Source organism: Fragaria vesca, linkage group LG3 (assembly GCF_000184155.1).
Source record: "Fragaria vesca subsp. vesca linkage group LG3, FraVesHawaii_1.0, whole genome shotgun sequence".
NCBI classification, from domain to species: Eukaryota; Viridiplantae; Streptophyta; class Magnoliopsida; order Rosales; family Rosaceae; genus Fragaria; species Fragaria vesca.
In genome coordinates this window covers 17,705,219-17,720,978 of record NC_020493.1, presented here as the reverse complement: position 1 = coordinate 17,720,978, position 15,760 = coordinate 17,705,219, and the positions used below count along the sequence as shown (strand labels likewise).

Below are 15,760 nucleotides of genomic sequence, written 5' to 3'. Positions count from 1 at the left end.
GTACGTACTACTCTCTCTCTCTCTCTCTCTCTCTCTCTCTCTCTCTCTCTCTCTCTCTCTCTCTCTCTCTCTCTCCCGATAGATAAACCTAAATGTGGTAAACAGTTATCTTTGAAATCTGAAAACAAAATCACATCTCAGTGAATGAATCACACGATAAATATGGGCAAGAAGCTTTCTTGGAATTCCAAAATTTGCCACATATGGAGGAATTGGGGAAAATGTGAAGAATGGAGTCAGTGTCCCTCTCAAGTCTCTCCATGACATCACTTTTACCTTCATTTATTTTGCAGAGATCAGAGACACCATTGAAGAGGGAACATGCTTGCTAGCTAGCTGGTGAAATATGACTTAAAGGTAACCCTTTTTCAGACCAATGTTAGCTGACATTTTTTTGGAAATTAACTACAATACACCAAAGAGAGATCCTAAAGGGTGAAATAAATGCAAAATCAGGTACATAATGAAATTTGGAAGCTCGTTCATGATATACTTCATTTTGCATGATCGATCGAAGTTCATATGAACAATAGGAATAACTAGCTAATTAAAAGCCAAAGAAGCCTACAGAGAAGTGGAGGTTCTTCACTAACGTACTTCATAGTATATCAAGAAATATATGTGTGTGTGTGAATGATAGTCATGAAAAAAATACAAAAACCAAAGTTTGTGCACTTTGATTTCTAATTATCTTATCGCATGCGATGTGTATATAATTATTCATGTACGTGCCTAAACATAAAGAATTTAAAGAGGGATACCACAAGAAATGAAATGAAACTGAGCTCATAGCTTGTATCAGATACAACCACCAAACATAGTATGATACACACATAAGTACCAATTGCAAACGTATTAGATTAAACACCTACAATGGAAACATAGTAGGATGCATGCATGAAACTTAATAAGACTCGAGCAGATTTTTAAGAAAAACAAAAGAAAATACAAAGTAGAGCAAACTAAGCCTATCCCTTTCTTGGATCGTCGATCCCTCCCTAATCGCTCCTCTAATCATCAAAAGATGAGCTGAAGGGTTTCTTGCAATTCGTTACCGTCTCTTGTACAGTGTTTCTCGGATTCGAACGTGCTATTAGTACTCTTGATGATGCTTATAAGAGATGGCTTGTGGAAGAAGAGTTGAGAGTACCTGATAAATCCGCCCACGCATTTCCACCCCAGAACTGGTTGTTGTTGTTGTTGTTGTTGCTGTTGTTGTTGTTGTCGTTGTCGTTGTTGATGTTGCTGTTACTACTGTTAATGTTATTGCCTGAAATACCCAAAAAGGGTCTAGTCAAACTCACCCCATGGTTGTGATCTTCAACTTTCACAGGAGGCACCTGATGAGTAGTAGTAACCCTAGAATTTGTACTCCTGAGCTGACTGTCTTGATCAACTCCCTCAGTAGTATTTTGAAATGGGTATAACCCTGTTGTTGATGATGACTCGAAACCAGTACTACCCAAGAAAGGAATTTGCTGCAAATTACGCCACTGATCCATTCCCAGTCCACCAGATAAGTTCATCATATTGTTCCCAGCTCCTATCTGAAATCCCATGTGATCAGTAGTACTCTGAGCTTGAACTTGCTGGATCTCATTGAAGCTGTTTAATCCCATGTTCCCAGCACCACCGTAACGACTAAGATTCTGTATCGACTCCAGGAAAGGAAGTGACTGAGCCTGTGGGTGCGACAACTGATTAATCAAACCAGTCGGGTTGTTCGAACCTGTTTCCCTCATCTGCTGATTCTCAGTGGAACTGGCTGGAGACTTGGAGCGGCTGCTGCTGCTGGTTTTGCTCTTCTTGTTTCTTCGGCACCCTCCTCCCACCGGAACATTTCTAAGGGCACCCCCTCTTGTCCAGTAACGGCGGCAAGTCTTGCAGAAGTGGCGAGGCTGAGAGAGGCTGTAGTTGTTGAAGTAGCAGAACTTGGTGTTGGTGGACTCGCACCGTGGACACTTTAGTGCGGTCTCTGGCTGTGGTATCTTGGCCAGCCGGGCTCGATCAGCCATGGAATTGGGTCTGATGGAGCCCGTACCACTTCCACCACTACCATCAGTACCACCACCGCCGCCGACATGAGTGCCGAACTGCGCTGGAGGCAGTGGTGGAAGCTGTGCATGATTTTCGGTACTTCCACTTCCAAGGGGATGATTTGGTTGCTGCAGGAAGATAAAATCAGATCCAAAGAGAGCTATAAATCAACCATGGAAGGAAAGAAAAGAAAGAAATATTTCTGGTATATTCATACGCACAGATATCACAAACGAATAGGAATAATTATCTTTAAAATTACTTTTAAAAATCTTCCTTTTCTATTTTGGTGAAGAAGCTATTGATGGAAATTCGGAGAGAAATAAACCTCACCTGGTGCCAATTGGGAGGATCTAAATAGACTGGAATAGATGAGAAAACCATGGAGTTTGATCTTTTTTTTCTCCTTCTTTTATAAAGTAAATTTGATGGGTCTTTAGGAAATATGGTGGAGAATCACAGGGAGGGAATACCAGAGAGAGCAAAGAGAGAAAGAGAAAAGAGAAAGCTAGAGAGGGAGGAAAGCAAGGAAGAGAGAGGCTGGCTTTTGTATATATATTTTGCTTTTATTCTCACTCGCAATTCATTCCCTCCTGCTCTCGTTCCTTTTTGTTTTTATTATAATCTTTAGGGTTTTTCAGTGGACGAAATTTCTTCGCATATAAGGTTTCCTTTTGATTAGATGCTGTGGACTACTGTGATTTAATCACTTAATTAGTAGTGATCTCTGGGAAAAGCTAGTTGCTCCGCTCACCATGCATGGAAGAGAGAAAGAGAAAGAGAAAGACAGAGAGACAGAGCTTAGACATAGAGAGAGGAACTTGACACAGTCTCTCTAAAAGCAAACTGCATATCACTATCTGATTGGTTTTGCCCATTCTAGTGGGATCGCCGCCTCAAAGCTAGAGATGGAATCAAATTTAACCCTTGATCGATTTAGGAGTTGTACGGACTCATTTTGGGGTATTTATTATTTTCGCATGTGTGTGTGTATATATTACATATATATTACACTCTAGCATGTGAATTTTTTGCTCAAATGACCATTAATCCATTATTTATTTAGAATCCATGAATTTACACTACGGTATACGTACGCATATGCCTCATTCCAGTCTTTTTCTGGAAAAAAAAAAATTTTTTAAAATGAGGCAAGTAAGTTTATATTTAGATCCGATTCAAATCAAATACCAATCAAGTGATGAACAAGCTGTGCTCATGAAATTTATTTTATTTATCGTTATTAGGAAATTAGGATAATCTTTTATGCACGACGTGTAAATACACGACTCCATATGTGAATAGTAATGATCTATGACTTTATTGGACATACATGGGGTCTCAATATATGAATGGTTAAGATTGCACAGTTTATTTGCAAATCATGCATAGAAGAATTTCCCCTTTAAATTAAGCTCAGAAACCATAATTGACGTATACCTCATTACCTCTAGCACCCACCAAAAGAGAAAAACTCATGTATGCGTCCCAACTCTTGCATGCCTTTGTTAGGGCAGTTTTCTTGTTTATATCAAACCATACCTTCCATAAGAGAACTGACATTTTGACGTTTTTTAGCCATGAAAAAAAGGATATATAGTAACAAAGATAATTACATATATTGTATTGGTTTCATGTACAATAATAGAACGTAGTAAAATTGACCGAGGAAAATGAAATATACAGAAAAGGCAAACTAAAATAATATGAGCTTCCAATAATTTGATGCAATAGAAAGACCCAAAAGGCCACAACGTGTTACAGAATCATATTGGAATGCACAATTGATATGAAAATATCACATGAAAAGGAAGAACAAGTAACTGTTTTATATTCTTAATGAAGAAGAAAGATCAAGTTGAAGATGGGATAATTAACAAAGTGGTAACACAAAAGGTTGAAAAATTATCCGAAGAGGATCGGATTAATTTGGGTGAGTGTAATTCCTAAATAGTAATCATCATTTCTTATCTATAACGACATGTCAAATTACTGTGATGACAGGAATCGTTTTCTTCTAAGTGTATAGTCAATTACCCCAAATTTTATCATCTTTATTGCCTTTTTAGCTTCACAAAATCTTCAACTTGTCTCACAACTTTAATGCCTAACTCCTATAATTTAAGAAACGATAAAGAGAATGCATCAACTTCTATTCACGAATTGTCATTCTTTATATTATTTGAGCTTTGATAAGGAATATATAAGATGCATTATAGTTTTGATCTTTCTTGCTTTCCTTTGCTACTCGGTTTTTTCTGTTTAATCACCTTTTCTCAGATGGAGACCCCAAATTGGTACTGCGGTTGTCGCTAAATATTATAGAACTTCCCTTTTTCTGTGGGGTTGTAGTATAGTGCTAGCTAGGGTCGATGGAAATATATATACGTGACACTGGAAAGCCAAATTAGGTTCCCTTCGTCTATAAGCAATCTTATTTACAAATCGACGTTAACCTAAGTACTTCGGCCATAGTTTTGGTTTGAATATGAACTTTACAACTTACCTGACTGATCATGACCAGAGTTGAGACTAATGCATCTTCATCTATCTTAGATTTTCAGAAATACTTGTGTTAAGAGTGTACCCAGCCCGGCCAGAACTGTTGTTGAAAATTGTGAAGTATGATCGAGCATCACGTATATATAGTTTATAATGGTATGTATCTCAGTTTACATGCCATAATTAATATAATTAAGGGAAAATGACCGTTTCATCAAAAATAGGAAAAGTAATGGTACAACGTACATGCATTGATCGATACTACTATAATCTAAGTTGAAGTTTCTAAGAACTTTATAAGGTGGAGATAATAAGTGAGAGTGTTCGTTCTTTAGCTAGGATTTTAACTCGAATCTTGTTGAGATCAAATACCCTCATATATGATCGACCTTTCTTATCTTGTAATTGATGACCACTGCTGTCTTTGTTTCCTAGCTTTTACATCTCATCGATCAAAAGATCGCATGCATGCATGAACACGTTTAATCGATCCCTAATAATTCCAATCTTTTCTACGGAACTATATGGATATAAAGAGGAAGAAGGGTCTTGATCAATTGTTTGCCAATGATACACGTACCATTTATGTGATATGACGATCTTTCCAAATCGCCCAACAAATGCCACTTTCTATCTTATTAGCACAAGCTTGTGGAAAGTATATATTTGCTTCAAAGCAATGCCAAGTACTTCAAATATTCCATAAAAAAAAAAAGAGGAGGGGGTGGAAATAGAAGCCTCAGGTTTGATGGCTCATATCTATCCATAACTAGACCTGTAAATGGACAGGATTTTGATCCTAATTAACCCGCTCCGGATCCGTGATTTTTAAAAGGGCTTGTATCAAAAATTTGACATGTTGATCCGTTAAAGACCCGGATCCGTTAACCCGTTTATTAAACGGATTGGATACAGATCAAGATTGATCCGATCCGTTAAGGACCCGGATCCGTTTTAAAATAATTAAATAATATTTTTATAAATATAATATTACTGATAAATATTAAATAATATAATAATTATTCGGACAACCTAAACGTTTAAATTGCGTATAAAGTATGATTTGATGAAGTTAAAGGTTACTGATGCTTATGTTCTTTTTATACTTGTTGCTAAAAACATTGGAGGTCTAGTATTTTGATTATATTAGTTTATTGTTAAGAAGTATTTTGGCCATGCATGTAATTCTACTTTTGATGTAAACTTTGTTATAATATTTCATTAGTGTTTTATAAAAATTTATGATAAAATTAAGAATTTATTATCTAAAATTTGAAAATATTTATTATAAAAAACGGATCGGATTAACAGGTCGGATATCGGTTAAACCGCCGGATCCGGATTTGGATCGAGCTATCAATGATCCGGCGGGTAACGGGTCGGATCCGGACCCAAAATTTCTATTACGGATCTGGATCTGGGTCGATCCGCTCTAGATTAGGTCTATTTACAGGTCTATCCATAACCATGTATTATTGAATGATGATAATTCTACTGGTTTACTAACCCAGCCGGCCGGGCAGATGTGAGTAGGGCAAGATCAATAGGGTATTAATATCTCGGGGTGATATGCTTTTTATATATGCCAACTCCAGGGTGATATATTCCATTGAATTAACACGAGAGAACTGAAAATGGTCGGTAGTAGTAGTATCGTATCATTTTGGGCATGATCTTGTCACTCACATTTCTAGGCTTCTAGCACCACAAGAAATTGATGATGAGAAGTATGGAAGAAAATATCATGTACAGGCACACGAGGCCTGGGAGGATTGCAGTACACTTGGTAAGATCGAAGACCAGCAGACATTGGTCTTTGGTGTTTGCTGATGATGTCAGTTTGCAAATGAGGTGTTTCGATACGTTTTGCAAAGGGAAGCAGTTTTATTGGATGCAATGGGTCTCTTTTTGGTGCTTCAGTACTTCCATTTGCCTCAGCGATACTGCACTATGAGCCTAAGGCTTCGAATATAGAACATACAGTACATATATCAGTAAGAAATGGTGCTAATTGCAGAGGGTCTGTTCTATTTTCTGACTAGTACCATGCTATTGTTCCAGCCATTTCTCAATACAAGAACGTTCAGTAAATCACAAGATCTTTCAGAATTTTTTTTTTTTTTATCAAACAAATAACTTAAATGTTACAACGAGAATCTCGTGAGTCGACTCACGACCTTCCACTTACAAATGAAAGACTGATGCCACTAGACCAAATGATACTGGACAGATTTTTCAAAATTGGTAATAAAAATAAATAATTCATCGGCAATATTCTAATTTTGTAGTTATTGAAAATCATTTTAAGATAGGCTCTTGCCGACGAATATTTGTTAAATTTGAGTTTACTTTTGTAGGAGACAATTGCCGAGAAATACTGTCAATAAAGATATTTGTTGGCAAATTGAGGTGCATCTCTTTATCTTGTATGTTTCATGCATCTCAATATCTCTGTCTATTCGTCTTCTTTATGATTTGGCATGATAATCTGCGGAAGGTGCATGATCTACTTCATGCATCACATTCAGAAGAAACAAAAATGGTACGTGATTTCTAAACAATCCTTCCTAATATTGAATCATGTGGAGATAATCTTGTTCTTTGAACACACTAAATTATGGAGTACGCTTTAAAGGGCTCGGCGATACATCCCAATCCGAGCCAAGTAAAAGTTTGATTTTTAGAATTCAATTCGAATCTTGTTAAATCAAAAGGTCTCATGATCTTAATTGACAGTTGCTCAATATATCGATCATCACCGTCCTTTTCTTTCACTGCTCATCGCATAAACATGTATCTATTCATGAAATGTAGCAGTATTCTAAGACACTGAACTTCTCAACACCTTTAAATTGATTCGAATTCGATAGACAATATGTTTCTGAGCTCATGCTCTCTCTATACTTGAAGCACTGATTATAACCTTAGAGCAGATGCTACCGATTTGCAAATGCAAACAAGTTCTGCACATCTCTTCACCAAAAACTGAGGATGATTACAGTCAACGGTACATTTCACAAAATACATGTCAGCTATATATATCAGCCCTTCTTCCTTTTGTTTTACTCTTATCCCCCCTAACCCATGATGCTCTTATAATTTTACTATCCCAAAGTACAGTTCTCATCCCACACACATAAAAAGAATTGACTTATAGATTAGGAAGGTGATCTTCCACCTCCCTTGTGATAGCATAGCCGCCTCTTTTGATACTAAAAAGGAACAAAAGAAACCAACCAAACAAGAAGGAAACCAAAATGAACACTCATCTGTCGGCGTTGACTGCAGACAATGGCTGTGGCTGCTGGGTCTCGGATTGTGTCAGTGGCCGAGGTTCAATCACAGCCTCGACCTCGACCTCTGTCTCAGTCTCGCCCTCAGCTTCAGCTTGAGCTTGCTGCTCGATAAACCGATTCATTCTCTCAAGCAACTGTGCAGCCTTTCTCTTGCCTCTATCTGTGCCATTTTGTGACAAATCCAATAATGAATCCATCACTCCTAGTTCCTGAGCATCCACCATATATTGTGGGTCCCCAGAACACAGGTGCACCAAAACCGCAGCTGCATTTTCTCTGTTTCGAGGAGATCCAGTCCCAATGACTTCAACCAAAACTGGCACTGCCTCGGCAGCTCCAATGGCTGCTTTCCCTTCAGGATGGCTAGCCAATATTGCTAGAATGGCCAGTGCTTCATCCACCATTCCCCCTCCAGTTTCTGTCAGCAGCTCCATTAGTGTTGAAACAACACCAGCCCTTACTGCTTTCCCCTTGTTCCCCTGATATATGCACAAGTTAAACAGTGCTGTTGCAGCATCCTTTTTCCCCCTTTGAGTACCTTCACTCAGCAGTGTAACAAGCGGTGGAATGGCTCCCGAAGCACCAATTCTAACCTTGTTTTCATCCACAACAGAAAGGCTGAAAAGGGTTGCCGCTGCATTTTCCCGTGCTTCCATTCCACCGTGCTTGAGCACATGAACAATACCAGGAACTGCTCCACAGGAAATGATGCTTCCTTTGTTATCCTCACATATTGAAAGGTTGAGCAGTGCTGTCACAGCATGCTCTTGGGTGCGAGAATCAGGGGTTGAAAGAAGCCCTACAAGGAGGGGGATTGCACCAGCTTCAGCAATAGCAACACGGTTATCTGCATTACGCTTGGCCAGAAGGCGGATTTCACCAGCAGCAGACCTTTGGTCTTCAGGGTTTGCTGATGTTAGTTTGTGAAGAAGATTTTCAATCTTAGTACGTTCTGCTGGCGAGCAAGCAGATGCAGTTTTATTGGGTCGATTGGGCCTTTTTGGCACTTCAATACCATTTGCCTCACACCACTGGGCTATGAGGCTACGTAAAACATAGTTCGGTGTGAGACTGGTGCTAGAGAGGGTCTGTTGTGTCTTCGGACATGTACCATGCCCTTGTTCCAGCCACTTTTCAATACAGGAACGTTCATATGTCTGCATCAGTGGAAAACAAGATAATTTAGAATTCACAGTAATGTTCTTCGGCATGAAGTCTAAATTAAGTTCAACAAAAATAAACCGGATGCCCTTTTGGCAGTCCGGGCCCCCAGCGGCTTATTCTCTGGGCCAAGAATCCCTTGGGATACTGCATCAATCCAAATAGAGGGTGCAAAAAAAAAAAGAAAAAAAAAGGGTATTTATCTCCAAACATAGCTCAAGTACATACAATCACCAGGCTAATCCCAGATGAATGTTGGAAACCGTTGGGATTATTGATTGATTCCAGAAATGAAAATGCAGCAGCCATACAATCTAATTTCAATTTGCCAACAATTTTTTACAAGAAAAATGAATGAATGTGCCCAAAAAAAAAATCTAATCTTATTCAACTGATCACGAGGCAAAAAGAATAGGGTTAATTATGGTGTAATAACTGTAATTCAGTTCTTGGTATAAGAGAGCAATAAATACCTGCCCGGTTGAAACAATGACAGGATCCTTCATCAATTCCAATGATATTGGACATCGAAAATCATCAGGTATAACTGGGGCCTTGCAATTCTTGTCAGTAGATGCTTGTCCGCTGGAAGTTGCAACTAGATTCTTTTCTGTAGCAGGAGCAACCATGTTGGGATTTTCTGTTTGTACAAAATCCTTAATCTTTTTCAATAACATCGACATTTTCTCAATGCTTGCTCCAGGATCCCCACCGCTGGAAGCGACCATCTCATGCAATGCTAGTGACTCTTGTGTAAGTTCACCTATCCCTGCCAATTGTAACTTTTCAACCAGTCGTCTAAAGACTGTGGGATCTGTTGCTGCATCATTTTTATTGTAAAGATATGAGAGATCCTCATATAGCTCAACATCAGGTAAATCAACTCTTCCTTTGGCCCTTCTAAACTGAGCTAGAACAAGCTCAACCTGCAATAGAGAAAGAGTTCGAGAATGTAACAAGTGTGTATTATAGCAAATAGAGTTAAGTTCAGCTCTGGGGTCTAGTCAAATTTTATCGAGCCACATACGTCTTTCAATTTTCCAAGTCACTGCACTTTGTGTGCAAGTGTGTATTCTTACAATAATTAAATCTATACTGAAAATTAATATTTCAGCCTTTTCAAATTTCTGTCAGGTAACTATAATGGTAGCTGACTGACAGGGACTAGAAAGAAATCATGTTGAGGTTATCACTTATCGCCTCCTAATGACAGGATTGTTCAAATGATGAATATATACCTGTTCCTTAACTTCATCTGATATATCAAGCTCTTCATAGGAAATCCCACTTAAAGTTTGTTCCAATCGAGCTGTCACCTCAAGGAACTTATTCATAGTCTGCTCTCTTTCTAGAACCTGCAAATGGGGAGAAATACAATGATGAGCGAAATTGAACAATCAAGGCATGATCTTATTAAAAGTTTGAACCATCCGGATTGCTCTAAAAACTTGAAAAGAAAACTTGGCCACAAAAGAAAAACAATCACTAATCAACTGCAGGGAACATCTTACAAGGCCCCAGCAAAGAAAAAGAAAAAGAAAATACAGCGAGGAATAAGACCGTAGGACATACATCCATATAAATAGAGTAGATTGAGAGAAACTACTTACACATGCATTAATGTATCTATCAGCAAGTAACATAAAGAAATTTATTATGAATATTGCATAATGAGATAACATTCACTATGAGCACCTAAAACGTTGTTACGAAATTTAAGTTCAAATCTCAACCACAAACGACATTGCAAATGTGTGAGAAAGAGATTGAACACGACATTCAGACCTCTATGGAAGAGCTGGCATCTTGAATGTTATCATAAACTATCCCTACAGTCAATTATAATCCCTGCGGTATATGGCAGTGGTCATGTAAATGAATCAATTACATACTCAGAGCTCAAGAAACACTATGCAGCCATTTTTAACAAGAATCATATACCACATTTATTATCTTCCCTCCCAAAAACTTGCATTTTATAGGAACCCTTTTAACAAATGAATTAAATAGACAGCATTTCCCTTGGGTACTATGTTGAATTCATCATATTCGAAGAACATGAAAAGAAGTAGCAATATCTTTTCCTTTTATTTCCTGTGCAGCACTTCCATAATACTTTTGTGACAAAATCACAATTTGTACCAAAACCTTAATACCACAACAGCCAAATCAAGAACTAAAGCATGCAAAAGAAAAATAGATCAACATTTGCTGAACAAATGGTCAAATGGTCAGATTATGCATCTAGATGAAATATATAGATAACTATGAGGAACGCCGAAATGTAATTCATTCATCTCTCCTTTCTCTGGGACCTAACTTATGTTCTCCAAAGTGTTGTAAGTTGTAACATCAAACTTTCAGTGCCACCAATACTTAAAGCAAAGGCTATCAAAATAAAAAGTGATTTTAGTTGTAAGATCAAAACATGAAAGTGCCATCAAAACTAAAAGCAAAGAACAGCCATAATAAAGTGTTGGGAGTTGTAACATCAGCCTTCCACGAGGTAACTTAACTGATACCATGCAACCAAGGATATTCCACTATTGTGTCTATTCTCACTCTTTAATCTCATTTCATGAGATTCCATTTTGAGCTAACAGTTAGATGGACAACCTCTTAGTACCAAGCAAATTTTACCCATTACATAGGTGATGGTGTGAAGACAAATAAAAAAAGCATAGACCATAACCGGAGACAGAGCCAACCACTAGTATCACATCATCATACGATATGAATTTGACACTGCGAATTTCATAGATGAAAGGGACACTCTGAAAAACCAAATACAATGCTTTATGCTATTAAATCATGAAATTCTTCTTCTTTTTGAACAAATATTTCTCTGGACTCCAAATATAATGGACTAAGAACTTTCTGTCAAATTCAAAAAGGTCAAGCATGCATAAAAATTAGTTTTTACTTTATTTATCCAACAATTTCACCAAAGATTCCTCATCACAATCCAATATTCATCAGGAATTTCAAAAATAATTTTCCTATCAATGTTCGAAGACTATAGATAACACTAAGCATCGGAAACAAGTGTGAAACAGCCGGATAAGAACAAAAGAACAAACAAAAAGATTGATTGCTGAGATTAGTTATCTCTACGATAAATTATAATTATAATTCTTACCTCAGCTAATTTGGATTGCTCATTCAATCCAGCAATCAGATTTTTCGAAATCAAAACCAAGAAAAACAATTCAAAAACTACAATCAGCAAAAACACTCCCATAAATGCGAGGAGGAGAAACGGAGAATCGAAAGATACAACACACCAGGTAAATTTTGCTGCTTTCGCTGCCGAATCTGAGCAACTCCTTAGCCGATTCCAGCGTCTCCCTGAACGAAACCAAAGCTTTCACAGTCTCCTCCGGCACCACCGCCTCTTTCATATCCCTAATCTCCTCGAACATTGGAGTCAACAGCTTCAGCCTCCTCGCCAAATTGCAGTACTGCTTCTTCACCGTGCATCTGTAGTCGGAGATCGAAGCTATTTCGTTGACCGTGTCAATCAGGCTCTGAACCAGAGCACCTTTATCTTCTTCCATAGGTGTGTTTCCGATTTGATCTCGATAAACGGCACCGTATTGGAGGTCGGATTTGAGTGATTGGGGAGGACTTGTCTGGAAAGCGGGCGGAAATGAGAGTCGTCTCAGACGAAGAGAGGAGAGCTTTATTTTAGAGAGAAAGAGTGTGTGTGGGGGACGCGCGGAGAGGGGTGGTCTTGTTTTTTTGTGGCGTGGCTCTGAGTGGCTGGGTTTGTGTACTCGGGGTTTTAACCATGGTTAGGGATTTTTAACCCTGGGTGGACTTGTGGTTGACTTGAGTGGCTTCGACTTTTGATCGGCTCGGCTCGGCGTGTTTGGTTTCGGTAGGCGATCGGTTTTTTCGGTTCAACTACCGCCGGTAAATTGCGCCAATTCTGGGCAGGTGAAATTTCACCTGGAGTTTCGCTGTTTTGGCAGAGAGTGAAAAGTGAGCGTTTTGGAAGAGGTAAAAGGAAGGAGATTTTTACAGCCGAAAAGGAAAATTGTGAAAGTGATATTACAAATCAGGAAGATATTTGGTATCACGTTAAATTCACACAGCATATAATTGTCCAACTTAGGAAGAAAACGTGTATAGTTAAGCTTGTGGTGTATTTTCCTCTTTAGTAAGTTTTAATTATTTAGTTTTATAGCAGTATAACGGTTAAAAGTCATATGTCAATACTTCCACTACTATCTTTCGCTTTACTTGACACTGATTAAAATTGAGTTTTTCTTAACTAGTAGTATTACATGAATGATGCATGTGGTCACCTATACCTAAATGTCTGTATTCACCTAAACATATGAATGAAATTTAGCTACGAGGTTTTACCATTGAAAGTGCTAGTTAAGTATATCTATATCTATATATCGATATAATCTTAGCATTATTTGCTCCACCAAAGGTAGAGCTGAGGATACCAAACCTAGGGTTTGGTGCAAGGCGGCGGTGAGAACCGACTGCGGGTTCTCTTGATGGCACCTCATCTCTTCTGGTGAGGCGTTCGGTGATGGTGATTTGTTGATGAGCACGAAGACTCGGTTCTTTACACAACGGCTACTCTCTTCAATGGAGAAGGGTGAAGGCGTGCATCTTCTTACGGCGAGCGTGGGTGGGTGAGGCGAGTTTTGCCATCGACGGCGGATCGAGGATCGACGAAAGAGGTATGAGCCTTAGATCTGCATCGGTGGCGTCGATATTGATTACCTTGAGAAGTGGAGCTTGCTCTCAAGACAACAAGTCCCAGCTCTAAGGAGGGGTGGCGGAGGTTACTTGTCTCCAGCGGCAGAACAAGGCCAAGGAGCCATGATGTCATGGCACGGGAGACCGTCAAACTAATCGGCGGCGTGGCGGCTCCAGCTATTCTAGGTTAAGTTGGTTCGGTCGGGTTCCGTAGAGAGGAGGGTATCAGGTGGGCTGGGCTTTTTCCGTTCGGCACATTGCATAATTCTCTTCCTTTGTTTGGACCTAATTTTGGACTAAGCTTGACTAGATTTGTTGTGGGCTGACCAGGGAAAAGATCGCTTTTAAACTTTAGTAATTCCTCCCTTTCTTTTCAATTCGATGAAAAGGTACACCATTGGGTCTTAGGTTTGATTCGATTGAAAATTAAGTGGTTGTTAGAGTTTAGAAGGTTAGGGAGAGCTTCCAATGAGGACCTTAATGAGGACCAAGTGAGGACTTTCAAATGAATGGTTGGATGATATGCACATGGGAATTAGAAAATATCCATTAAAAGTCAAAACCTTGATCCAACCGTTCATTTGAAAATCTTCACTTGGTCCTCATTATAAGGTCCTCATTAGAAGCTCTCTCTAGAAGGTTATATGTTTTCTAGTTTATCATATCTACTTTTTTAGATGTAGCTATGAGATTGTTTTTCAATTCTTAAATGTAGTTCGTATTTAGTTTTCTAGCTATGTTGTTTGTATATCTTTAGACTATTCATGCTTGACTTTTTTGTCCTCATGATCTTTGATCGATGGAATTATCTCATTTCCCTTAAAAAAAAAAAGTATATCTATATCTATTGAGTAGATTAAAGTTGAGTTTTTCGTATCTAACACAAACACACAATATGATTTAATTCATAGTAGCAATGGTCATGTATATGTCACTAAAGCTATTCACTACGCATCTACGTACTTTCTCTTCTCTAACTCTTCTTTCTTTAGAGCTTGAAAATGAGGATCAATGATAGCATTACAGTCGTCATCTCTACCTACCGATTTCTATCTTCAAACTAGTTCTTTTCTTTTGGGCATAACTTTTTTCTTACCCGACCGGTCGTATACTTCAGATGGTCAACCAAGTGACAATTACCCAACTTTAACATGATGATCTTCTGGAAGCAATTAAGCAAGCTTTGCACCATATTTGTAGGCAACATGATGCCGGCAAGTCAAGCTAAAGAGAAAGAGGGTGCAACACGAAATGATGAGGAAGGGGAATATAATGCTTAGGCCGTGCATGAGAAGCTCTACTACATTCCAATTGTCACATAAATTAACACACTGCTCCTACAAATAGTGGGACAATAAACCAAAATACCCAAATCATTTGTTTAGTTTCTTTTTCAGGATAATATCATACCATACGCGTAAACAAACACAACCACTACTGTAACAAAACAAAAAAACAAACACAACCACTACTCAAATCCCAATTGTTCCATTATGTGGGCATCACTATGAACTGTCCAACGCAATACAATATTCCGATTGTGATAGGCACGCTTGCTTTGAATTTCACTCTCTCTCTTTTATATACTAGACTAGATCAAAATTCATCGTTAGTCACATTTGATTGTCTTAATGTTCGTAGTTGTTTTGGCTCAAACAGTAGCTTCATTTTTTTTATACAGTTCATAGCTCTATTTTTTTTAGTTAAACAACTCAAATGTTACCGTGAGTCTTATATGAGTCAAATTCACGATCTCTTATTTACAAATGAGATGGTACTGGGCGTTCATAGCTCCATTTTATAACGTTCTTTATTGAAAACACAGAGAAAAAAAAAATCTTTATTGCAATAAAAGAAAAAATATAACTCCAATGAGTCATGATAAATATAAGAGATATATGCTATATATGAATCAACAACAGGGCCCTTCCAACGAGGGATCCCTATTTTAAGCCATTTATAGGGATAGGGCATTACACCAACTTCCCGATTATAATTTTACATCTCCACCGTTCATATCTTAGGTCTATATAAGTAGATCA

The 15,760-nt window shown here is 38.3% G+C and overlaps 2 protein-coding genes across 2 annotated transcripts; both read right to left on the bottom strand.

The window, feature by feature from the left end:
- Positions 1-771: 771 nt before the first annotated feature.
- On the bottom strand, positions 772-2,421 carry LOC101304170 (dof zinc finger protein DOF3.6-like). Its single transcript, XM_004294483.1, has 3 exons — positions 2,371-2,421; positions 1,278-2,165; positions 772-1,217 (listed from the first exon to the last, which is right to left on the bottom strand). The coding sequence occupies exons 1-3, from the start codon at positions 2,419-2,421 to the stop codon at positions 1,113-1,115; spliced, it is 1,044 nt and encodes a 347-aa protein (XP_004294531.1). The 3' UTR covers positions 772-1,112.
- Positions 2,422-7,376: 4,955 nt separating this feature from the next.
- LOC101296937 (U-box domain-containing protein 13-like) lies at positions 7,377-12,698 on the bottom strand. Its single transcript, XM_004294458.1, has 4 exons — positions 12,281-12,698; positions 10,235-10,351; positions 9,470-9,922; positions 7,377-8,992 (listed from the first exon to the last, which is right to left on the bottom strand). Exons 1-4 carry the CDS (start codon positions 12,551-12,553, stop codon positions 7,805-7,807), a joined length of 2,031 nt encoding a protein of 676 aa, XP_004294506.1. The 5' UTR covers positions 12,554-12,698; the 3' UTR covers positions 7,377-7,804.
- Positions 12,699-15,760: the final 3,062 nt, after the last annotated feature.